This window comes from Mauremys reevesii, linkage group 3, assembly GCF_016161935.1.
Source record: "Mauremys reevesii isolate NIE-2019 linkage group 3, ASM1616193v1, whole genome shotgun sequence".
Lineage (NCBI taxonomy): Eukaryota > Metazoa > Chordata > Testudines > Geoemydidae > Mauremys > Mauremys reevesii.
In genome coordinates this window covers 74851564-74877337 of record NC_052625.1, presented here as the reverse complement: position 1 = coordinate 74877337, position 25774 = coordinate 74851564, and the positions used below count along the sequence as shown (strand labels likewise).

The following is a 25774-nucleotide window of genomic DNA, read 5'->3' as shown; positions in this document are numbered from 1 at the left end:
AAACAGCACACTTAGAAGTGGCCCTGTGTCCTGAATTAATATTAATGGTGATGATTCTTCCCCAAGAAATTAATCGTTGCCATATTAAATATTCTTAGGGCATTAGCTTCAAATAAAATGGATCAAATTAAACTCTAGTGTAATTCCATTGACTTAAATAGGTTTGTGGCAGGGATGAAATTTCTCCTTTAGATACAAATTGGAAGGCTATATCTTTAATAAAAATTGTATTAGTTAAACATAAAATAAATTAAAAGTGGCAGCCAGTGAATATTAGTGGCAGAAAATGGATGGTCATGTTTCTCAAGTGAATTATTAAGAGTTGAAGTTTGAATTTTTATAGGCATTTTGTATGTATATATTTATGTTTATTTTTGAGAAATTGATCTTACAGTAATGTACATACACCAGAATAATGGGGATGGATGAAGTTTTGTAATATTCTTTTCATCATACTTTCACATTCTAATCCAAACTGTTTGTCCTTTATATTATAATAAAGTTTTTTCAACAAAAATCTTGCTAATAAAATAGATTGAATTTTAATAGGATGCATAATAAAAAAGGTACCAGCAGAATATCCTGTAACTGAGGCTGAGGCAATAAGCAAAGCTATCTTTTAGTCTTTCTCTCCAGGTTACTGTTTAAAGCACTATGTAGTTATTGGCTGAGCAGTCTGCTCTCCCTCAGAGTCAGTCCACCTCTAGACAAATATGTGGTGACCCAGTCCCTGCTTTAACTTGTTACCTACACATTAAAATCTGATAGGGGGAACCGTTTGCCAGTATTCATAATTTTAGATCCAAATGTGACTTCACACTTTCTATGAGAATGAGCATTGTAACTTGATGTAAATTGCTTCGAGTAGAAAGCAATCTGAGTTAGTCACTTGTTACTGTTTCATTTTAGTGAATGCTTTAGGAGAGCTGGGAAATCCCAAGATAAATACATGCCTGAAATGCTGTGTTCAGAAAACAACTCCATGGAAACAATTTTAGTAAGCTATGAATATATATTACTGGTAGTGAGAACTTTGCTTACAACAAAGAAAACTGTTTTCCAAATATTTTCTTGTGCCATAGTATGAGATGACGAACATAATCTTCCTGACTGAAAGACAAATAAAGGCAATTACTCTGTTAGATATTGGGTATTAATTTACAGATGCTTCTATGGGAGTCTTCACCATTGTGTCTGAGACCAGTAGCTCTCAAACATTCATGGATGAAGCTTGAATTTCACCTGTGAGGTTTAGCATTTTATAGAAGGGAGAGAGAAGGTACGAAGAGGTTGTAACTTGCCCAAGGTCACCAAGGAAATCTGTAGCAGAGGATGGGAAAATCCTGAATGTGTATAAAATGTGTATAAAACAGACTGTAAAATACAATCTACCTTCTTGACTCCCTGTCGCTGATCTGTTGTCCCAGTCAAGAGAGGATACCATTAAAAAAGTCCTAAACATTTAATGAAGTACAGCATTGAAAAAAAAATATGTTCAACTTTAGCATTCCTGTTCCCTTAAATCTCTATCTGGGAACATCTGTATTAAAATACTTCTGAATTTCTGATGTATCTATTGCCTGATTAGTTCCTTGGATTATGGTCCTGATAAAGCACCAGTCATTACCATTCACTATTGCTGGGGTACATCATTTCCTTGTGATGCATTTTGATAAGCACATCTCCATTTAAACAGAACACACTCCATTACTGGTATTTATTTAGGAACATAGGAACTGGCATATAGAATAGTCCATATATTCCAGTAATCCATTTCCAACAGCAGCCAGTACCAGATGCTTCAGAGGAAGCTGCAAAGTTGGCAATTAGGGAATAACCTTCTCCTAAAGGAAACTTCACCCTAATCCCTTTTGTTAATGGTTGTTTTATGCCCTTAAACATGGCAGTTTTGATGCTTTCTGAACTTGGGGAGAAGTAGTTCTTAATTTTGTCTTATTTCTTGTTATGGTTCTGCTAGCTCAAATGCTATGCTGTGTAGCTTACTGTACTCAACATGCTGGACTTTCTGCCGTCATAACTTGGCCGTGAAAACCAGTATGATTGCATTCTTTTCAAAACTGGTTCCCTATTCTTTTCTTTTATCCATTCTCGGTGAATAAGGCCTGGTTAGTTTAGCATGTATTCAAATGTAACATTCAGTAGTTCACCCGGTCTATCATGCACAGTAACAGTGAACTAAAGAAATACTTTAAATGTTTTCAATCATTAGTGAAAATTTGTGCAAATTTAAATATTTTACATATATTACATCTAACTACAAAAGGAGAGTTGCAGTACTTTTAATCCACTGCTCTGTGATTCTTTGTCCATCTTTGGAAAGCAGTACTGTAGCCAGGAGAATAACATCGCAATATAAAGAACATACATGCTGATGAAGTCATAATCACTAATTATAGTGAGTGCCTAAACTAATTTCCATAGTAGGTTGTTTCTGGGGATATGGTGTCTCTGTTCTTACTGAGTGTAGATGTAAATTGCTTTCTCTAGCTCTAGATGGTGCTAATCCCTATTTAGCTTCACTGCCCATGTGTGCTGATAACAGTTCTTTCGTCTTTCTGTGTGTTGACTTATCTTTTCTTTTTGAAGGATGATTTTGAGTTGAAATCTGAGGAACGTGCTAATGTAATTCAGCAGCTGGAGCAAACCATTGAGGATCTGAGGACCAAAATTGCAGAACTGGAGAAACAGTTCCCAGCAACGGAGGCACAGATTCCTTGCAGAGACCAAGAGAGTGAGAGTGGACACTCAGTTTGTGGAGAACGTGGTAATGTGGATCTTCAAACAAATGAAGAGAATGTCCTACCTAAAACTGTTTTACAAGTAAAATCAGTACAGACTTCACCAGTAGAAGATTGTTTTACACACTCAAAGCCTTCAGCCAAGACACTGCCACAAACTCCTCCCGACCTGGAAAGAGATAAAATTGAACGGCCATCTCAACAATTGCCAACTCTTGAACTACATCCCACATATTGTTCTGAAGTATCTTTAATTCTGTCACCAAAACTAATCTCGATGCAGCTGGATGAAAGCCAATCCACAGAAAGTACATCACAGCCACCTCGTCCAGGACCTGACACGGATCTGTCCTCTTTGTTTGAAGAAGCGACTGTATCGCCAGCTCCCCATCGGTCTCGAAGTACTGAGAGTGTGACTTGCAGTGAATGTTTCCCTTCGGTATCCTCTGAACCCACTTGTAGCATCCCACCCCCACTGCCTGGCACAGAACTATCTATTCCCCTGCCTGGAGCAGGAGGCTCTTCCTTCACATCACGCTTGCCTGGTGCAGGTATCCCATCCCCACCACCTTTGCCTGGTTCAGGACTTTTCTTGCCTTTGGCTGGCACAGCAATGCCACCCCTGAGCCCCTCATTGCCTGGCATAATTATGCCACCTCCTCTACCCCCACCTTTGCCTGATGGAGTGATGCCACTGCCTCCCGCTCCCCCATTTCTTCCATGTGCAGGAATCCTACCTCCAGCCCCTCCTCTGCCTGGGGCCGGAATACCTCCGGCCCCTCCTTTGCCTGGTATGGGAATCCCTCCCCCTCCGCCGGCCCCTCCTTTGCCTGGTATGGGAATCCCTCCCCCTCCGCCGGCCCCTCCTTTGCCTGGTATGGGAATCCCTCCCCCTCCGCCGGCCCCTCCTTTGCCTGGTGCTAGTATCCCATGCCCACCTCCTTTGCTTGGTATGGGAATGCCACCCCCACCCCCACCTTTGCCTGGTATGGGGATGCCACCCCCTCCCCCGCCTTTGCCTGGTGTAGGTGTAGGAATGCCACCCCCTCCCCCGCCTTTGCCTGGTGTATGTCTACCACCTCCACCCCCACCTCTTCCTGGTATGGGGATGCCACCCCCTCCCCCACCTTTGCCTGGTGCAGGTGTACCACCCCCTCCCCTGCCTTTACCTGGCATGGGAATACCACCCCCTGCCCTGCCGCCACCTCCACCTGGGGCAGCTCTTCAACCACCAGCCCAGGGAGGCTTCCTGCCAACTTTTGGCCTTCCACAAGTCTGTGGGGTTCTTCCTCCTCCATTACCAGTCGGTTTATTTGTAATGGGGATAAATCAGGATAAAGGGAGCAGGAAACACGCAATAGAACCTTCTCGACCCATGAAGCCTCTTTATTGGACAAGAATTCAGCTTCATAGTAAAAGGTAAAATATGTACAACATGAAGATGGAGAATTTGTTTTTGTTCCAAGCCTTTTTCAATAACATGGGGTGAAATTAACTACGTGCTTTAGTGTCTTGTAAATGTTCTTTACAACATACACATTTTCAGTATAATTGCAATTTTAATTTTAACTGGCATTTAAATAAAATGCCCATTGTGTTTAGCATTTTGTACATTAAAATTAACCTTGAACTGCTTATTACCCATGAAAGCTATTTTACAAAAGTGATAGTTCAATATTGTCCTTATGAACTACAGAGAGCATATTAGTAAGAAGTGCTATTTTTTCCCATTTTTATCTCGAACAGGTCAGTGCAGGGGGGGGGGGAAGAATGTATATTTTTGCTGTTAGATAAATCTTTTAAAGAACCATTTTTTGGATAACTTTGGGCCTGATCCTGTGGACCCTCAGGGTTCTTTGGACCCTCAGCTCTCAATATGGTGATACGCGTCAGGCATTTTATGACTCAAATGTAAGTCGCTTGTCCCTTTTCCACCAGCACCAAGGTCCTGTCTCAAGCAACTTGCAAACTCAGGTAGTTTATACTCCTCCAAATGAATCCATGATCTGCAGACACTCACTCCCATGTCTCCTACCTTATGATGTAAAAGGTCCACTTGCCTGTAACCCTTGTTGCTTGATGCTGCTCTGGCTTACATCAGATTTGTTGTTAATGTATTTTTCTATTTTATGGAATGCCCATTGTTTATAGAAATACAGATTTCATACTCGTAGGGAAATACTAATTTTGATTTCAGTAATATTCTCTCTCCTTGCCTACCACTTTCTCCACCTTCATACTTTTTGCCACTTAATAGTGGGTTTATCTTTCTCAGCCCAAGCTTATTTCCAGGTCTGGTGTTTTTCTTTTTACATACTGAGCTAGTGATAACCCAAACCGTGTGGCACGTGTGAATATAAAGCAGTTTGAAGCATATTGGGTGTAGAAAAAGGGAATACTCAATATATAATTGTATTTTGGATCTGAACTCCTTTTTAATCTATTAAACTCCTACTACTCCTGACAGTAGCAGTCACTTAAAAATACTATTAACATTATTTTCCTTTATTCCACCATTTGTGACTATATTTAGTTTGACATTGCTCTACATAGGTCTTTTGCTTAACTTTAGAGATTCTAATGCTTCACTTGTGTGGGAAAAAATTGAAGAGCCTTCCATAGATTATCATGAGTTTGAAGAACTGTTTTCCAAAACAGCTGTTAAAGAGAGGAAGAAACCAATTTCAGACACCATCACAAAGACAAAGGCTAAACAAGTGAGTACTCTTCTTTCCCCATGCTTTTGGGTTGGTATCTATCTACGCATACCTGGGCTGCAGTAGGAAGCTGTGATGTATGGGGTTGGTTTTTTTGTGTTTTGTTTTTTCAAAATGTTATTCTATATGTAGCATCTAACATTAATATATGTGTATATGTGCACAGTATATACTTTGCAATTTGTTCTTATTAAATATTTTAAAGTGAATTTAATGGGTGAGAGTGGTAAGAATTTAGTGACTTATCTGAAAATCAGTGCTTGAAAGTTTCTGTCCATCAAGGTTCTTCCACCATAAAAATAAGCACGGTAACTGAGCTTATCGTGTGTGTCTGTTTATATAGTACATGCACATGAATTCATAATAAAAATGAAAAAGCAAAATGGAAAAAATATATTGATCAAAAAAGCTTCTTGAAGTGGAAAGGATTGCAGTAAATTGGGAAAAACCAGGACCATTATAAATGTAAAGATTTCTAAGCAGGTTAAACCTTGATACATAAGCTTTTGCAGTTTCACATCTACATGAGCATAAAGAGAGTTCTGAGTAGTTATTTGCTCAAAATAAATTACCTTCCAATTAGTCTGTCTTTTGTTGTTACTTGTATGATAATCAGACTGACACAGGAATGACACACAGGAACATGCTCTTATTCAGAATTGGAATGAGCAGTCCAAACACTCATTTGAACTTGTCATTGTCTTGCAAGTATGGTGGTGGTCTCTCTATGGTTGTTATGGTTCTCATGTGTCTATATACAGGGCAATACATACAGGATTTTTCCAAACCCAGACTGCTTTTTATAACAGCCCTCTTCAATATCTTTGTGCCATAAATTTGGCAGTGTTTAATGATAATCTTTACACAGACATTATTTGACTAGGGATTGTTCCTTTAGTGCTACATGACATTTAAAAAGTTGGTCTGTCATTTTGCCAGCCATTCAAGCATGCAATAGCTTCTAATTGTCTCAGCCTCCAGGGATGGGGAGCAGCAGAACTGACAGTATAATTGGGATTGTTACATTGAGAAGCCTGTGCAAAGTAGCCTTCTCAAGTGACACTGTGCAGCCAGCCTATTTCAGTATGTGGATTGCACACAGTTCTAATGAAGGTAGCCTGAACAATTTATAGTATTAGGATAAGACCAACATAGGCCCTGTCCTCAACATAGTTTTGCTTTATACCCTTGCCAATTATTATGAGTTTTTCCTCAAATAGTCTTTTAGTACTTCATTAGTGCAACTGACTTAAACACGGGTAAGGTACATGGCCAATTATTTCAGATTTTTTCCCTGAATGACATGGAGGCTATGCACACACAAAATATCACAGAAAAATGAAAAAGTGCAGTGGCTGAAATTTTGTTGAAATGAGACAATTTTTGCTATACTTTTGTAGAAATATTTATCTGCCATTTATATGTGATACCTAACTTTATAGATGGTTTGTCTTTCAAGGTGTTTTATAAACCATTCCACTTTCATTGCATGTGTATACTGACTGGATGACATGTAGGCATTTTTGGCATCTCATGAGTCATTGTAGGAACCAAACTAGTAATGTTCATAGTAGTGGCAAATAGTTATGAAAAATTCCCTAACAATGCCACATATATACAATGGAAGCTCTGGGTTTCTTTAAATCCTTTAAAGTAACTTTAGAATTCTTAGGTTTTGGCATCCTTCTTGAAAGTTTGATTGCAGTTTCCTACACAGTACGTTTCTGTGTAATAAAGTGGCTGTGCTGTTCATCTGCAGAATTTACATTATAAGAAATATAATTTATATAAGTTTATAAGCTTTTAATGTTCTGTGACTATCTTTTTTTTCCCCCTTTGCATTTGGATTTTTTGACTTTTACAGCAGTTCTTTAACAAAAGAGGGAAGAAAAATGTGTCACTTTGTTCACTGTATGGGGTTTACCTTGCTTTCCTGTGATCGAATTATTGTATTTGTTGCTCAAAGTGAACATGAGTTCACATGAGCTGAGCCTTACAATGATTTTTATCTCCAGCTAATGAATGAAATAGCAACACTTCTCTAGGAATACGGGCTTGTCTACACATAACTTTAGTGCATAGTAGCAAGCCAGGGAGTGGATTTACAGCACACCAGCTTGCCACACAGTAATAGCTCATGTGGGTGTTGGTGCAGTGCGCTGTAAGTTCTGTAGTTCATGCTAGGGAACTTTTATGTGCACTGTAGCAGTGTCCACATGGGACATTGCTGTGTGGCAAGCCAATGTGCTGTAGATTCAGACTTTGGCTTGCCATGCACTATTGTCCTATGTGGTCATGTCCACATGTGCGACATAAACAGAATAAATAAATGAAGTAGCGTGAAATGGGACATTAAATAATTAAATAGTGTTTGTTTGTTTTTGTTTTATTTTAAATAAAAGAAACAAGGAATAGTTATGGGGTTAGTTTAGTCTGCTTATGTCCTCTTTGTTCCACAAAGCAGCACACGTTGGTCAGCACAGCACAACTGGCTTCAAACTGCAAGTGGAGAATTTTACTTATTCAGGATAACTCTCTGCTAGCAGCAGGTTGACAGAGACAGGGTAGTCTGTTCCACCCACCCTCTGTCCTCAGCACAAGAGGCAGGGAAGGAGGCAGACTGGGGCCAGGGAAGAATATGGTGGAGCAAGAGTCGAGTATGCCAATCCTCCCTTTACCGGGGGCAGATATTGGAAGATCAGGGCACTGTGGCTGGCTCCACTCTTCAGTGCATCCGAGTGAAGCTTGTTCACAGAGGAGAATCCATTCCAGTATGTATGTTTTCCTACCATGAAACATTGTTCTTTTATACCCTGCATATTGTATGTTGCTGCTACTATTTTATCATTTATTTGAATTCCAAAAATGTAACTATAGACATCCATTCTATACCCTGGGTGCCTAATTGCATAAGATACAACCCGCTAAATAATACAAAAAGTTTCCATTAATATAAAACCAGATCAAACTTCAGAATAGCTGCAGAAAAGGAGGAGAGATGCTAATCTGTGATGAGTTCTCTTCCCTCCATCCTTTACTTTGGACACTGATCTTGTCTACATATGTCCAATTTCAGTTGCTGTTGTAAAGGAGAGAGAGAGAGCTATATATTGTGTGACTAATGCTCACAGACAATCTCATTACTTTGATTGCAAGATCTTTGAGTCAGGGACAATTTTTGTACTGTTTGTACAGCACCTAACACAATAGAGTCCTGGTCCAGGACTAGGGCATGCAGGTGCTATGGTATAATTTTAGTGGGCTCTTAGCACTACATTTAATTTTATTTGTTTTGGTTCAGCTTGAAAAGTAACTATAATCTTTATACATGTTTCTCTAGCATTCCAGACTCTCTCCCCCTTCATGGAATTGCCTCTATGGATCCCTACACTTGGAGTATGTCTCCTTCTCCTCACCCCATACCTAGAGTTGTTGAGAGGAATTCATACTAGGAGAGGAGGCCCTGTACCACTGCTCATGTTCAGCCTGGCATGGAGACAGAGGGTATAAAGAGGCACAAGGCTCCTCTTTCCTTGGTTGCTTTTAATTACTGTTGACAATTTGAGTAGTCTCTGAGAAGATGTTGGTTTTGTATTAAATCTTCTATCTTTAAAATAATAAGGAATTCTTTGTCCCGTGTTATGTAGGAGATCAGATGACATAATCATAAAGATTCCTTCTGGTTTTAGAATCTGTGAAACTTCTTAGCTGTGCTTTTAAATTTTACTGGAAAGGTCCTTCTGCCATAAATCCTTTTTTGTGTGCGTGTTTGTGTGTGTGCGCGTATACGTGTGTGGGGGGTGGGTTGTGGACAATTGCCACACCCAGTGGTCTCTCTGGCAGTTGGTAGTACACAACCTGTTCAACAGAGGTGTGGTTAGTTAGATGACAGACTGACCTTGTATCCTACTGCAATGCCAAATAAGAACAGTTCTGTGTTTGATCAGGCAGAAGTCAAGAGCATCTATCAAAAGCCTTTCTTTTTCATCCAGGGTTAAGCCTTCTGATTTTGAATGCCTATGTATAACTTTGTTCATCTTCTGCATAGGGACGTTAGCAAGATAATGCAAGGGAAGAGCATGTGTAATCCTTATGGATCCTGCTTGGGTTCACTAGTTCTAGTATTCAAATCTCCTAACTCTGGCTGAAAAATCTCTTCTTTATGCCAGACACATCGATCTTCTCCAAGAAGGAAGGAAGGATCGGTTCATACAGACAAAGTTTTCTTTTTATTTAGCCAACGGGCACTCTGATACTATGGCAATCAGCATCATATGGTGGATTCTGGCATCCTAACAACAGAATCCTTGGGTTTGTGGCTTGATGTTTTGTTAATTTCTGCTCAAGTCCATAATGAAAGTTCACATTTCCCAGTTTAGCACGCACGCTCTGGTTCCTCATTCTTGTTGAGTGTCCTCCATCTTAGAATGCCACTTGCCATGCTGGCTGTTTATTTTTTGCACATGCATTTGCTTATAAAGTGATTCTTTAAGGACTTCTTGTAACTGTACCCCTCTAATGCAGCTTGGTAGGCTTACAGATCCTTCAATCATATAACATCTATATTTAAAAGTGGCCTTCTTGGTGATGGTGGCCTCTGTCAGGTGTGTGAGTCAACTTCAAGCTTTTATGGCTTACCCCCCTTCCAATGTATTTGTAAAGACAAGGTAGTTTTTATTATCTTTTCTGAATATCTTGCTGAAAGTCTAATTTTTATCTAAATCTCCAGTTCTCCTTTCCAGACCCCATGACTCTGCTGGTCTTTACTCCACAAGCTTATTGTAAGCATGTGGCTATTTCTTGAGTAGCCTGGATAGCTTAGGTCTTTCTGGAAGTCCATCTAGTTTGTTGTATTTGGAGAAATGTTCTCCTTTGGATGGTCTAAACAGATGCTACTAAAATGGCCTGCTGTTTATACTCATAGCTGATAACTGAAGATTTGAGTTCAGATATCGGGGGGCCATAAAGCCCATTGCACCAGGGATATAGTACTAGACTCACTGTTTGCTCCGCATTCTTATTCACCCCTCCATCATAACTCCTGCCGTATCCACAGGCACTCCCTACACATGCAAACACTTTCCCCAGACCAGCTGCCCCACTTCAGCTAGCAGCAAGATGAGATACCATTATATGATAATTAATCATCATATATTTGGAATTAATCTCCAGGAAAGAGGATCTGTGGAGGCAATGAAGTAAGAGTGAAAATTAAATACTTACAAGTAAATGGAGAACTAGAAATACACTGTCTTCATAGATTTATACTTACCTTCCCTGCGTCTTTGAAGACTGTGGCTTATGAGCCTTTATTTTCTCAGTTCCTATATGCCTTTCCAAAAAAAATCTTTAATAATGAGCTTGATGTCAAGTTACATGTGCAATTATACGTGATGCCGTCACCTGCCCTCCCCCAATGCACACACCACCACCCATCTTCTGCGGCCAATATCTCCTGATGGTTCTGAGGTCTGCAAAGCACTGACCTGAAGTTAAGATATGCAGAAGCAAGATTTTTGGGGCATGAGACTTCATGGCTGTCATAAACATACAGCTAAGGGTAGCATAAAATCCCTCTTCACCTTGTAAAGGGTTAATTCCTCATTTACCTGTAAAGGGTTAAGAAGCTCAGATAACCTGGGTGGCATCAGACCAAAAGGACTAATACGGGGAGAAGATGCTTTCAAATCTGTGGGGGAAGGTTTTCGGTCTGTGTCTCTTGGAGCCAGCCAGGAAACAGGACAGGGAAATTACAGCTCCTTAAGCATATCTGAACTTAGCATCTAGTATTGCAGAAATAGAAGTAATAGGAAAGAAATGCATTAGGTTATCCTCTGTTCTAGCTTGTGAATTTTCCCTGTGTTAAGAGGGAGGTTTATCCCTGTTTTTGTAACTTTAAAGTTTTGCCTAGAAGGGAAATCCTCTGTGTTTTGGAGTCTTCTGTTGTTCTGTAAAGTACTTACCATCCTGATTTTACAGAGGTGATTATTTTACCTTTTCTTTAATTAAAATTCTTCTTTTAAGACCTGATTGATTTTTCATTGTTCTTAAGATCCAAGGGTTTGGGTTGGTGTTCACCTGTACCAACTTGTGAGGATATTATTCTGAAGCCTCCCTAGGAAAGGGGGTGTAGGGGCTTAGGGGGATATTTGGGGAAGGTAGGGCTCCAAGTGGCCCGCCCTGAATGTTTGGTTAAATCACTTGGTGGCGGCAGCAATACCCAATAGGAGGCATGCCCAATAGGAGTTCAGTGAGCTCAGCACCTTCAAGACTGAGCTGCTAGAGCACTTCACTTAATCATAAGTAACTTACTTTTCACTGTAGTCCTATAAATGTGTTCTACATTTCAAACAATGCTTTTTTTCATTTGCTGCAGACTTAACAGAATTTATTTGTTGGGATCAAAATACAATATTTCAAGATCAGAATTATATAAAAGTAAAACAGTCACACTTTGGTTATGGATTGTAGAAACTACAATATATACTCTTTGACAGATATGTAAGGTTGCATTATGTGAAGTGAGTCAGTGTTCACCTTCCAGCTTTTTAATATGTCGTATTCAATTGCTTCATGGTGTTAGGGTCTTAAATATGTGAAGAACCAAGTGGATTTTTGCTGCTTTTAACACTGAAAAAATCAGGTGGTGATATTATTGGAACCATGTACGTGTAGTAACTTGGCATGAAGAGAAGTGAGTGCAAAATTATACCTGGTGCCTGCCCCATGAAATGCTTCTTTATTTGCATTGCCAAACCCCATAAAATGTAAACCTCTGTAAACAATAAAAATGATGGCTATTAAGTTCTATGTGTCAGACAAATAGTGGTTAAACAGACAGACAGTAGTTGTGGTTAAACATTAGTGGATGTGGCTTTCAATGACTGACATAATTTGTTTTCCTTCAAATATCAAGAATTTTCTTATATTGTTATCAATTATGCTTCAAGTAGTCCCTGAACATTTTTAAAGGATTCCCAAAGAACATGTTGCCTGCACACAGAAGTTACCAAGATTGAACTTAAGAATGTTTCAATTTAGAACCAACAATTTGTGTTGCCATTTTAACATGATACAAAAGTATCCCCTTAAGTGTTACTTCTGTTATATTTATCAGATTAATGTGGTGCTGCTGCCCCTCCAGCTTCCCCCACCTGAAAATGCCATTATGGATAGGTTGATTTATTGAACTTCTGTCTCTGGAAGTATCAAACTGATAGCTAAATCTGCTGCTTATTATGCAGGGGAGGCAACAGAAGCTGTCATTAGAAGTAGCATTTGCTGAAGATGTAAATGTAAAATGTTCATATTGATAAACAGACAAGGTGGGTGAGGTACAACTTCGGTTGGTGAAAGAGACAAGCTGAAAAGCTGCACAGCTCTTCCACAATAACACTGCAAACAGCTTATCATTTAGGTTTCCCAAAATATGAAACCAATAGAGATTTGAAATAGGCTTTAAAACCCTATTCTAGGTGCACATCCTCAGTAAATTTGAATGCGAGTTCATTTTTAATACTTTTTAAATTATACCATAGTAAACATTTGGATAATGAAATTCATCCCTGCTCAGCAGAAGAAGCCATTATTGTGAGAAGGCATAGCCATAATTCCACACGAGTGTTTTATAGGAAGCACCTTTAAACTGTTTCTGACTTGCGTGGATTCTCTGATAGATATTGGCATTTGTAAAGATCCTACAATTAGTGTTTCTGTAGTGTTTTTTATGGTGATCTGTTATACAAAGCAGATGTGTTTTGTATCCTATTTTATCTATGGAAAATACCTTTTCATTTTTCCTTCTGGACTTTGAAATGCATGTTGTTTGTATCTATGCAGTACATTGAATAGCAGTGCTAAGTTTTTAATGTTCTTATTTGCAGAAAAGTTTTATTTGTGGAAACTGATTTGTTTTTCTATAAAGATACGTGCTTAGTTGTGGGTTGATTATATATGCTACATGTGAAACTTTAGCTACATTTGAAATAGTTTTGGAAAAAAGCTGTCCAAATAACTTTCATGCAGTGTTGTGGTAGCTGTGGTAGTCCCAGGCTATCTTGTATTGAACCAACATCTGTTGGTGAGAAAGAGTTTGGCTATACTTGCAGGTGTGCAGCGCTGGGAGTTACAGCTGTCTTCGTACAGCTGTGTAGGGAAAGCGCTGGAGTGTGGCCACACTGACAGCTACCAGCGCCGCAGTGTGGCACATTTGCAGCATTTGCAGTGCTGTTGGCAGTGGTGCATTCTGGGCAGCAATCCCCCAGAGCACCTCGTCCCATTTTGGCGCCGTGGGTTGTGGGAAGGGGGCGCCCCGTGATGCATCGCTTCACATCCTAGCAATCCCTGTTTTTCCGTCCACGTTTGACACCATCTTGACTCTCTCAACAGTTTCTGTGCAGCGCGATTTCTGTGGGAAATGGACCCCGAACTGCTGAGGAATATGCTGACGAGTCTGGCCAGCACATCACATTTGGCAGTTGAGCTATTCCTTAAGATCCAAAGTGATGAGGAGTCAGATGATGATAGCGAGTCGCCTGACGCGTATGACACTAAATTGCTTCTGGCATTCACGGAAATGCTCAGCACCGTGGAATGCCGCTTTTGGGCTCGAGAAACAAGCACTGAGTGGTGGGATCACATCGTCATGGAAGTCTGGGATGATGAGCAGTGGCTGCAGAACTTTCGGATGAGAAAAGCCACTTTCATGGGACTGTGTGCTGAGCTTGCCCCCACCCTGCGGCGCAAGGACACGAGATTGAGAGCTGCCCTGATGGTGGAGAAGTGCGTGGCTATTGCAATCTGGAAGCTGGCAACTCCAGACAGCTACCAATCGGTCAGGAACCAGTTTGGAGTGGGAAAGTCGACCGTTGGAATCGTGTTGATGCAAGTTTGCAGGGCCATTAATCGCATCCTGCTGAGGAGAACCGTGACTGTGGGGAACGTGCAGGACATTGTGGCTGGCTTTGCACAAATGGGTTTCCCTAACTGTGGCGGGGCGATAGATGGGATGCATATTCCTATTCTGGCACCACCCCACCTAGCATCTGAGTACGTTAATCGGAAGGGGTATTTCTCTATGGTTCTCCAGGCGCTTGTGGATTACCGTGGGTGTTTCATTGACGTTAACACAGGCTGGCCTGGAAAGGTGCATGATGCACGCACCTTTCGGAATAGTGGCCTGTTCAGGAAGCTGCAGTCAGGGACTTTTTTCCCAGACCGGAAGATCACAGTAGGGGACGTTGAAATGCCCATTGTGATCCTTGGAGACCCCGCTTACCCGTTAATGCCATGGCTCATGAAACCGTATACAGGGTAGCTTGACAGGAGCAAGGACCGGTTCAACTACAGGCTGAGCCGGTGCCGAATGACTGTGGAGTGTGCTTTTGGCTGTTTAAAGAGACGCTGGTGATCTCTGTATGGGAAGCTAGACTTGGGGGAAAGCAGCATCCCTGCGGTTATATCCGCGTGCTGTACCCTCCATAATATTTGTGAAGGGAAGGGTGAAAGATTCAGTCAGGCATGGACCTCCGAGGTTCAACGCCTGGAGGCTGAATTTGCACAGCCAGAGAGCAGGGCTACTAGAGAGGCCCAGCAAAGGGCTTCAAGGATTAGGGATGCCTTGAGGGGGGAATTTGAGGCTGAAAGCCAACAGTAATGTTTGTTGCCTTGCACGGGAGTGAAGTGCAGTGGTTACAATGTAAGTAGGAATCTGTTTTTCCTAAGCTGATTTGCAGTGCCTGTTTCTTTCCTGGGCTAAGGTATCTTTGACTTTCTGCAATAATAAAGACTGTTTTCAAAGCCAAGAATTCATTTATTGAAAAGAAAATAACTTTATTGACAGACACCCAACATTTTGGGAACCTAAAAGGGCAGGGGGTTGGGGTGGTGGACTGTACAGTCACAGGTTTGAATATGTCCTGTCTGGAGTGCTGTCCAATGACTGCTGCACTTCAGGATGCCTATACTGCATGGTGATGGGGGTTGAGTGCAGAGGGTAAGGGTCGTAGTTCTCAGGGCTGGTTGGTGAACGTACAGGTGTTGGAGGCAGCTGGTGGTGGTAAGAAACTGGATGCTGGGGAAGGGGGTTTTGAGCTGACATTGGGGCACAAGGGAAAGAGCTTTGGGAGGGGGGGCGGCGCGGTAGTGCTCTGCCTGCATGGCTACGAGCGCCTCGATAGAGTCTGCTTGGCGCGCCAGGATGCTTATCAGCTGCTTTGTGCTTTTCTTCCTGGCCGCTGCATTTTTCTGGCAGATCCTGCTTTCCATTTCCCTCCAGTCCTGCACTTTTTTATTCTCTCTGGCAGAGTGATCCATAACTGCTTGCAGCAGGTCGTCTTTGCTTTTTCGCGGCTTCTTCTGGACGTTTTGGAGCCTTTGAGCTGTTGATAACACGGGCAGCCGAGAATTCAAGGTTGCTTGTGGAAAGGCAAAAAAGAATACACTTAACAGAGGCAGCATTGTTTATATCTCAGACAGTTATTCCCACACAGTGAAGGAGTAACATTCTTTACAATAGCATAATTTTCCCATACCAAAGAGAGCGCACAGAACCCACAGGAGCCCCGAAATGGTGAGTAAGGGGGACTGATTGCTTCAGGCAGTGATGAGCTGCCAAAATCTTAGGAACCGGTTCCCTACTGGGTCTTCAGCGGCATGGCTCCGGCGGCTGAAGGACCCACCACCGAAGACCCGGTAGGGAACCGCCCAGTGAGTACACCCCCCACCCATGTCGTGCCCCCCCTCAGAAACCACAACCCATAACCCCCCCTGCCCTGCTCCTTGTCCCCTGACCACTCCTTCCCAAGACCCCCAACCCTAACTCCCCCCCCAGGACCCCACCCCCTGCCAAACTTGCCCCGCTCCCTGTCCCCTGACTGCCCCGACTCCATCTACCACCATCCCAACAGACCCCAGGAACTCCCATGCGGCGCCTACCCAACCCCCCCTTCCCCATCCCCTGTCTGCCCCCCCAGAACCTCTGCCCGATCCAACCCCTCCTCCCCTGCCCCAGTCCTGGCCCTGGCCCTGGCCCTGGCCTCTTACCCCTGCCGGGTCGGGGCCAGGGTCAGAGCCAGCCACGGGCCTGACTCCCGGGCCCGGCCAACACCGGGACTGGCGCCGGAGCCGCAGCCGCGGGGCCCGACTCCCCGGGCCGGCGCCGGGACCGGAGCCGCAGCCGCGGGGCCCGACTCCCGGGCGGCGCTGGCGCCGGGACCGGAGCCGCAGCCGCGGGGCCCGACTCCCCGGGCCGGGCCGGAGCCGCGCAGGCGGGACCAGCCCGAGCCAGGGGTGCTTGGCTGGGACCGGGCTGGGGCGCTCGGCCAGGGCCAGGAGGAGCCGTCCCGCCCCCTCCCCCACACACCTGGCTTACCTGCCTGCTCCTTTTTTCAGGCTTCCCGCGAACATTTGATTCGGGCAGAAAAGGAGGAGAGAGTTCAGGAGAGGGGGGAGGTGAGCTGGGGCCGGGGAATTTTTGTTAAATTTAAAACAACCGGTTCTAAAAAGGCTTCTAAATTTAACAACCGGTTCGCGCGAACTGGCTGGAGCTCACCACTGGCTTCAGGGCTGTACTGGGGTTTCTGTGCATTGGGAAAAGCAAACAGCTGCAGGGGGCACCTACACTGAACGCTCTCCCAACATTTTCCACAGGAGTTGATCCTGGAAGATATCTCGCTGCTGCGGGTCACCTGGGAAGAGTGGGAGGGTCTTCTATAGCAATGCGGATTCTGCCCTGGCCCCTATGCAGCTTGCCTGTGTGCAGCAATGGTCACCCCACCCCTTGCAGCACTGTGGCGCGGACACGTTAGCCTGACTGGGACAAGGACCACGGTGGCTCTCCAAATAAACTTGCACAAGCGCATTGCCCATGCTCTGACTGAAACTTTTGAAGAGATTACCAAGGCCGATTACCGTGATGTGATAGACCACATCAATGCGCTATTCCACTAGGCAGGCATGCATACGTGCAGCCCTAACCCTTCCTCCTCTCCCGAAAAATTTCCATCCTGAAAATAAAAAGCCGCTCACTGGGAACCCGCTCCTCTGTTTGTCCTCCACCAAGTACCAGCTGCTGTGACTGGCTACCTTCCTCCTGGCTTGAGAAGAACTCCTGGCTGCATGCCTCCAGGGACTCCGTGGTGTCTCCCCCCAACCCAGTATCCTCACTCTCAGTTTCCTCCTCCTCCTCCTCCCTCTACCGCCCCGCTCTGAAGTGTCCATGGTGATGCTGGCATAAGCCCTAGTGTGCGCAGCACTATGTCAGTTGGACGCAACTTACGCTGCTGCAGTGCTGTATGTGTAGACATGTCCTAACTCAGAGAGACTTGGCTAAATACAAGATGTAACAGATTGTTTGGCATAAATAGTTAACAAACATTTCAAGGGATTATTCCTGGTGAAGTGGCCCATTAACACCTCTCCAGTCATAAGAGGGAAATGACATGGGGGGAGAAAGCAGCTGGTGGGGAGGGCAGTTAGTGGGTTAAGATTTTTGTAACAAGCCATAAATCCAGTGTGTCTATTCAGTCCATGATTTTTAGTGTCTAGCAAAGTTATGAATTTAAGCTCCCAGGCTCGTCTTTTAAAAGTGTTGTGCAGGTTTCCTTTGAGGATGAGGACTGATAGATCAGATATAGAGTGATTGCTTTGTGAAAAGCGTCCACTCACAGGTGATAGGGTGTTATTGTCTCGTATAATTTTTTTGTAAGCTCATTCGAGAGTGCAGTGATTGTCTGGTTTAACCCACATATTTTTCATTGGGCATTTAGTGCACTGGATGAGTTACACACATGTTGTGATAGGCGTGTGTAGGACCTATGGATCTTGAAAGGTGTGTTGTAGGGGGTGTTGATCATTGTAGCAGTGTAGGTATGTCTGCAGGTTTTGCATCTGTTGGTCTGGCAGGGTCTTGTGCTGCTTTTGAGTTGATGTGCCCTCGACTGTGAGGAGCTTGCTTCTGATGATGAGCTTGGAGAGGTGGGACATTATTTAAAGGCCAGAAGAGGGAGTTATGGGAAGATTTCAGGATGGGCTCGTGTAGAGGGGTTCAGCTTGGGCTCGTTCCCCTCCAGAGCGGCTGGGAACCAGACCACCTTGCTACTTAAGTCCAGTGAATCAGGGAATTAGCCTGGCTGGGCAGCACTCAGTCAGGGGCTCAGGCCCTGAAGCAGGGGCTGAGCAAACAAATAGGTTTAGGACGCCCAGGTCCTAGCTCCGAAGGACCAGGGAGAGAGGGAGACTGCCAGCCACACGTTGGGTGACGGGGGAGGCAGGACCACCCACTCCACTGTGTCCCAGCCCGGGGCCTAGCAGCAGCAGCAGACCTGCTACTGCATCAGTGGGGATCCTGACCGCAACACACTGACATAGGCTCTGGGTGTGCTGCAGCCAGACTAGGGTTGGCTGCCCCCAGGCTACTTCCTACCTCCCCTCTAGAGGTACCTGCGTCGTGACGGTGTCCTCCACAGAATCAAGCACCATGGGTTCCTTGGGGTCCTCGGCGAGCGGTAGGCTTGGCAGCTCCTCTGAGTAGCTTGCCACTGGCAGGCTTAACAGCTTCCCCGGGATCTGGTCAGCATCAGGCCTCGGCTGGTCTGGCCAGTCCTCGGGTCGATCGCAGACTGCAGGAGTCTCTCCACCAGGAGCTAGGTCACAGGCGTCTGGCTTCTCTGGCGGCCGGGGCTCTAGTGAGCTCTGGGGTTGGGCTTTTGTACTTCCTGTTCTGCACTCTGATCTCTGGGGGGCAGGTGCAAGCTCCACTGGCTCCGCCCACTTTGGTGTCCGGAGGGGCTCGTCCCCCTCCGGGGTGTCTGGGAACCAGGCCACCTCGCTACAGTCCCCATTGAGTATGGGTTGTAGTTGTTTGACTATACCCATATGGGTTCTAGTGTGGAATGGTAAGTGACAAGTAGGGATGTGTAGTCGGTTAGGGTTTTATTTCTGAATTGAAGCATGTTTTCTCACAGTATTTGGATTGTCCATTCTATGGACTTTCTCCTCAGAGCATATATCATATTTCCTTGCTGTCGATAGCATATTTCTTAGTGTGTTTGGGATGGTCATTGGTAGTTGTGGTAATCTGTGGGTTTCTTGTATATAGTTATCAGTAGGTTTTCACTCCTGAAGCTAATTGTGGTGTCTTGGAAGTGATGCTGGTGTGAGAGTGTTACAGAATGCATTATAAGGAGTGGTGGTGGTGGTTGAAATTGTGGTGGAAATCTATGAGGGAGTTGCCAGAGGATGAAAATATCAATATATTTCAGTATAGCATCTGGTTTGATGGTTTGGTCCAGAAATTCTTCTCTGTGATGGCCCATGAAGAGGTGAGCGTATTGGGGACCCATCCTAATACCCATAGTTGTTCCCATGATTTGGACATTGCTTATTGTTGAATGTAAAATTGTTATGGGTGAGGATGAAATAGATGAGTTTGGTGATGTATTTGGGATGCGTATCTGAGGGTTGTCCATTGTCTTGTAAATATATGAGGCAGGGAGCTATACCTTCATTGTGAGGGGTGGTCGTATACAGAGAAGTGATGCCCATGGTGGCAAGGATGGTGTTCTGAGGGATGTTGTAAATGTTCTGGAGTTTGTAGAGGAAGCTGGCCCTTTGTGCGGTGAGTGCTTTGAGGATGGTTTCTGAGAGTCTAGATCAGTGGTCACCAACCTGTTGATCTCGATCGATTGGTCAATCCTGGACACTCTCCCAGTCAATCGCAATCTCTGGCTGCAGCGGTGCAGCGGGGCTGCCTGCCACAGCCCCACACCACTCCCGGAAGCGGCTAGCATGTCCTCGCGGTCCGGTGGGGTGGGGTGGCAGGGAGAAGACTCCATGTGCTGCTCCTGCCGGCAAGCGCCACCCTCGCAGCTCCCATTGGCCGGGAATGGGGAGCTGTGGCCAATGGGAGCTGTGGGGGCAGTGTCTGCAGAGAGGGGCAGTGTGCAGAGCCATGTGCCCCCCCTCCAGGGGCTGCAGGGGCTCATTAGCCCCTTCCAGGTGCAGCATTGCCCCGTGGTGCATTACTTGCTGGTAGGGTGGCCCAGCTCGTGATGAGGATGAGGTGACGATGTGCCTGAGTGGGGCCAGGTCAGGCAGGGAGTGAGCGACAGAGAGCAGGGGGATGGAGTGAGTGGGGCAGGGCTTTGGGGAAGGGGCAGGGTAGATCCTGAGTTGCCCTTAAATTAAAAAAATGATCTTGGGCATAAAAAGGTTGGAGACCACTTGTCTAGATATTCCTGCAGTAAGAGTGCTGTGACCAGCTTGGGTTACCTTGTTTGGGTATCTTGGGAAGCATGAAGAAGTTCCTTGGGGTGGGTTTGTGGGGGATGAGTTTGTAGAATTTTTCTTGGAGTTTTTTGGGGAAGGATTTGATTATAGCCTTAAATTCCTGAGTAAATTGTGTTATGCAGTAGTCTTTGAGTTCTCTATAGTAAGAAGTGTCAGAGAGTTGTCTGTCCTCATTAATGTAGTAGGATGAGGATTTTCAGCTGTCTTAAATCAGTTTAGCTTCACTGAATTTGTCTTCAAAGAGAGCCCCCCATGGATGGCCAAGCTAGTGTCATTTATTAAGATTTCCTGGCTCTTTACATTACATTATAAAAACCCTGTTTTCATTTGCTTTTAGCTTTGCCAGTGGTTCAGGCAAACCTTCCCCATGCTAGGTGTCAGCCTCAGGCTGAATAATTTTGGATTAGTATTGCCATGTAAAAAAAAATCATAAAACTCTTTCCTTGAGAAACTTTAGTGCCCCTGTGCTTTGGAGCAGAGACTTTGAAATTTAGCAGAGAGCAAGGTGACAGTCAAGGATGTCCCATTTGTAGCCTGTCCCTATGAAATTTTCCATACATTTGGCCAAGTTATGAGCCACTACAAATCTGTTTTCACATGCTCCGTACAACTTTGTATTTTGTAGTAAAAAGATTGCATCTGTAGTAAGCATGTTCCATCCCAGGAATATAGATGCTGAACAAGACTTTCCATGAAATTGCTCTTCCTGGTACCACTTTATCTAAATGATTAAATATTAATTGAACCTGACTTTCTCATGTCCCAGGTGAGGGCCATAACCACTGGGGGCTGTAGGGAGTCTCTCTCTCTCTCAGTAACGTGGCATCAGGCACGAGCACTGAGAGCAGGGAGACTTTCTCTCTTGTCTTCTGACCCCTTCAGCTGGCACCCAAGAAGCATGGCGGAGGAGGAGGAAACAGCCTGACTGAAAAGCAGAGGAGTGAGAAGCCAAATCCCTGGAATAGCAAGGGGGGCACTGGGACCAGTGGGCATGGGGGTTGGAGAGAGTGGGACTGGGATGTGGAACCAGGGAAGGGGATGTGGAACCAAGAAGGGGCAGAAGGGGTTAAGCTTAGGGGGAGCAGTGGGAAAAGAGTCTGTGCTCACTAGAACACACTCCCCTCAGAACCTAGACCAGAATTAGAGCTTGGCAGGAAATAGTTATACCATTCAGCAACATTTCTAAAAGTTTGAAAAAAAAATTATTGTTCCGTATTGGATAAAAATGAGACCTTTTGAAGCTTTTTGACGGTGCTTGGAATCTCTATAGCTCTAAGTGCTGAAGTCCCACTCCTGATACACTCCTTCCTACCCCTACCCACCCCATATGCTACTGCTTGCCAAGGAGTCCTCAAAGCACAGTCTTTCGTGGCTTTCTCATTGCCTTCTTCTGGGAGAATCCTCCCTCCCTAGGCACATGGGCTGTTAGAGGATTTATGCTGCTCTGGCCCTTTTATGCAGTTTAAAGGGTCAGAGTGGGGGTGAGGTTCTCACCTCTGATTTTTACTGCTGCAATAGCTGAGGAGGACATTAGGAGCTTCGGTGATAGTAGTATTTGATTTTTTTTCCAGAAAAATAACAGTTTAAACTTTTTAGTTCAGAGATTCTTAGTTGGTCAAATTATAAAATGGCTACAATTTCTTCTCCCACACAACACTCATTGGTTTAAAATGTTGTCACCCAAAAACTTGAAGGTTTAGTGCAATGGTATTTGATGGTTTCATACAATCACAGTTAAGTGTGACCTCTATTATCAATGACATTTATATAAAACTTGTTCATTTTATGTCAAATCATGATTTTTATATCTGAGTGCCATATGATCTCTGATTTAATTTAATTTTGTTCTTCACACTCCAAAATCCTGTGAAATTAGAAAAGTGATTTTGCTTAGTATGACTAGAACAGAATCAAATGTAGATTTCTCTTTATAGCCATTTTAGCTCTCGAGTGCTGACTTCAGTAAAACATAAAGGGTTTTAATAACCAAACTAAGCAGTTATAACTGGAAAGATACATAGTGAGTGAATAAATTGAGTAAAAGGCACAATCTTTATAGATCCTCTTCTGTCACCACATACCTTCTACTTAAACGAAAGGCCCTAAAGCTTTTTCTATCTGTCAGGCGAGACATCTCCTGTTTTTAGATGGATCTAAGATCTCATTTGAGATCATAGTAGTTTCTCCCCTTTGCTTTTCCACTTTCCTTTGTCAATCTCCCTGAAGTTCAGAGATAGTTTCTAATAAAGTAACTTCAGAATGAGCATAATTTTTGACAAATTGAGGCATGCAATGGTGCATTCAAAATGAATGAGCAAATGTATACCTAATTTGTGTGTACAATGACTAAGATTGTTTGTACCAGTTAGGTAAACACACGTGCAAATGGCCTGGTAAGAGAAGTTTGAAAATTGTGGGTTTTATACCAATTTTTAAAAAAGTGTATGTTTTGAAGAAAGACTATATTGTGCCTTATGAAGGTCAATGGGATTATGCTCCTAGAAACTTTTAAAATCCCCCTATAGTTTCCTAAATAGGGACTGGAGAGTCACCCTAACCTGAGTCACCCCTTTTTGAAAATCATAGCTGTGGTCCTCAATAAATAATGAGGGGAAAAAAACCAGTTGTTGTGGATAACAATGCCATTTTAGCTCAGAGATGCTCAGGTCTGGCGGTTTGTGGGGGAGCCCTGCGTTTTGTTTTAAAACCAGGGAGTTGAAACATTTCTATGTATTTCCCTCTGTGCTTTTAAAATTTGAATCCATGATTGTTTCTAATTAGAGGAATATTTTAGTCTATTGTTCTGTCTCCTGTTGAAGAACATGATGCTTATTTTACTTATTACTTTGTAGCTGAATCTAAACAATCTGAGTAATTTTTCATCTAATGTCATAACAGCGAGTCATTAACTAGAGCAGCAATCTATTATTAGAGGATTACCTCTATAATAACACATGAGTGGTATTTGTTTCAACCAGCAACATATAAATCTATGCTATTTTAATGGTAAAACTGTGTGAAAGAATATAAACAATTTCATATACATAGGATTGAAAGCTTATAACTTATAAAAGCTGAATAGTGAGGAAGGTGGGAAAGAATGAAAGATAAGCTAAAGAGTTAGCCCTGACCTAATTTTCAAACAAAAGTTGCAGCATTATGAAGTAGTCATATAAGGCTGGCTAGCAGTTTGCATTAAAGGTATTTTGCTAATTTATACAGTGTGACAACAGCTGGTGGATGGTACTTTTATAGAGGTGTATGGTGAGGAGAGTTTTGAAATTTCTAGTTTGTATTGATGTAAAGGAGAATCTTGAATTGGAGAATGGAGCAGAGCTGATTGGATAGGAGGTCCCAGTCAAGAAAGATGTATTAATTTGGGGTTCAAAGCACACTTATACAGAGCCTAACCAGAACCAACCTTCCCTGGAGCATTAGACTTTAGTCTGGTCAGCATGCCTGAAGGTACTAGTGGCCCCCATGTGACATGGGTGGCTTTGTTAAACACTTTGCCATGAAGATATGTATTAAACACTTGGGGCAGCGCACACTACTTTTTTAAGACTAGTAGAAAATGTTGGGGATCTTGCTATATCACAGCATCACCACTTCTTTTCCCCTTACCCTAACACCGTCAATACAAACTAGAGATTGGGTCTGAATATTTACTGGGAAACCTGGTGATGATAAAATGTCATCCTCAAGTCTGTGGGGAGGGTATAACAAGTGAAAGAAAACATGGGGGCTTCAATACACCGTTGTAGCCGTTCTTTACAATTGGAATAAACTGGAGTCTATCTAAGAGAAGTTGGCATCTGACTCATCACAAATTTCTTCAACTTGTTCCAAAGGCCCCTTCTCCTGACCCAGATTCATTGCCACGAAAAGTATGTAAATAAATAACCCATTTGACCAGTGCAGTAAAACAGCCCCAAAATAACAGCTATTGATTACATGCAGTTCAGTCAACTCACTTAGCGAATGCATCTTCAGAGTCAATGAACATGGTCATTGGCGGTTAGTATTTAGCCAGCTCCAGTGCATTTCATTGAATGCTGGAGCTGTAACACTCTACTCCTTGCTTCCCCTCCTTAACAGCAAAGGAATTTTCCGGATTGTCCAGTGTTGGATATTTTTGGTAATAGCAGCCATAACTGGCTTCCTATGCTAAAAACGTTGCAGCAAGACTGTGACGCTACCAGCACCGATGTCCTTCCTGATTAGTATTTTACTCCAGCCTTACTTTTAAGATTGCCTTAACCCCTTTCTAATGTAAAGAAGCCACTGGATCTCCTCAGTCCCTTAATGTAATGATAAATCTTGAGTCTTTATAGGAAACATGCAAAATTCCATTTGGTATTGGTTTTTAGGGACCTATACACTTCCACCAGAAATTTGTTACCCTTAGACTGTTGTTAATAAAGTGTGTCTACACTGTAACTAAAAACTTGCGGCTGGCCTGTGCCAGCTGGCTCGGGCTCGTGGGGCTTTTGCTAAGGGGCTGTTAAAGTGTGGTGTAGATGTTCAGGCCTGGGTTGGAGCCTCATTACCGAAGTCACCAGCCACAGGTCTAATTGCAGTGTAGACCCCAAAAGGCTTTAGTTCCTGCCCAGTGAAGGGGGATACAGGCTGATTAGTGCTTTATTGCTTTGATCTGGTCTTTTAAGTTCTTGTTTGGAAACTTAAGGTTTTTGCATATTCCATACAAATCTTATAATAGATTCTAGGTTTTGTACAGTTGAGTTGCATGTGAGTGATTTATTTTTTGTTTAAGTATTAATTAGTAGTTTTCTTTACCAACAAGAACCATGGGACACTTTTGGTTAATATTAACAGTTAAAATATAACCAGAAAGTGAGAATTCTTGCAAAATTCTCCTGCATTAACTAAATATTATTCTGGGGAAAGGGAATCTTCGTATATTTGTTTCAGGCTATTATAATCTAACATCCTGTATTGTATTACTGTTCACTAAATGTATCTTTGACTATTATTGCTTGTGTTGTTCCA

General features: G+C 43.3%; 1 protein-coding gene across 4 annotated transcripts in view; it reads left to right on the top strand.

Annotated features, from left to right (window-relative positions):
* Nucleotides 1–25774, top strand: part of FMN2 (formin 2) — a 244166-nt gene that overhangs the window by 90008 nt on the left and 128384 nt on the right. For 3 of the 4 annotated variants that reach the window (XM_039532227.1, XM_039532225.1, XM_039532226.1), the window contains exons 6-7: nucleotides 2608–4178; nucleotides 5332–5476. In XM_039532227.1, coding sequence (XP_039388161.1) covers nucleotides 2608–4178; nucleotides 5332–5476 — 1716 coding nt within the window. Of the gene's footprint in view, nucleotides 1–2607; nucleotides 4179–5331; nucleotides 5477–8816; nucleotides 8918–25774 lie in introns of those variants that run through there. The other variant, XM_039532228.1, reaches the window with a different exon arrangement.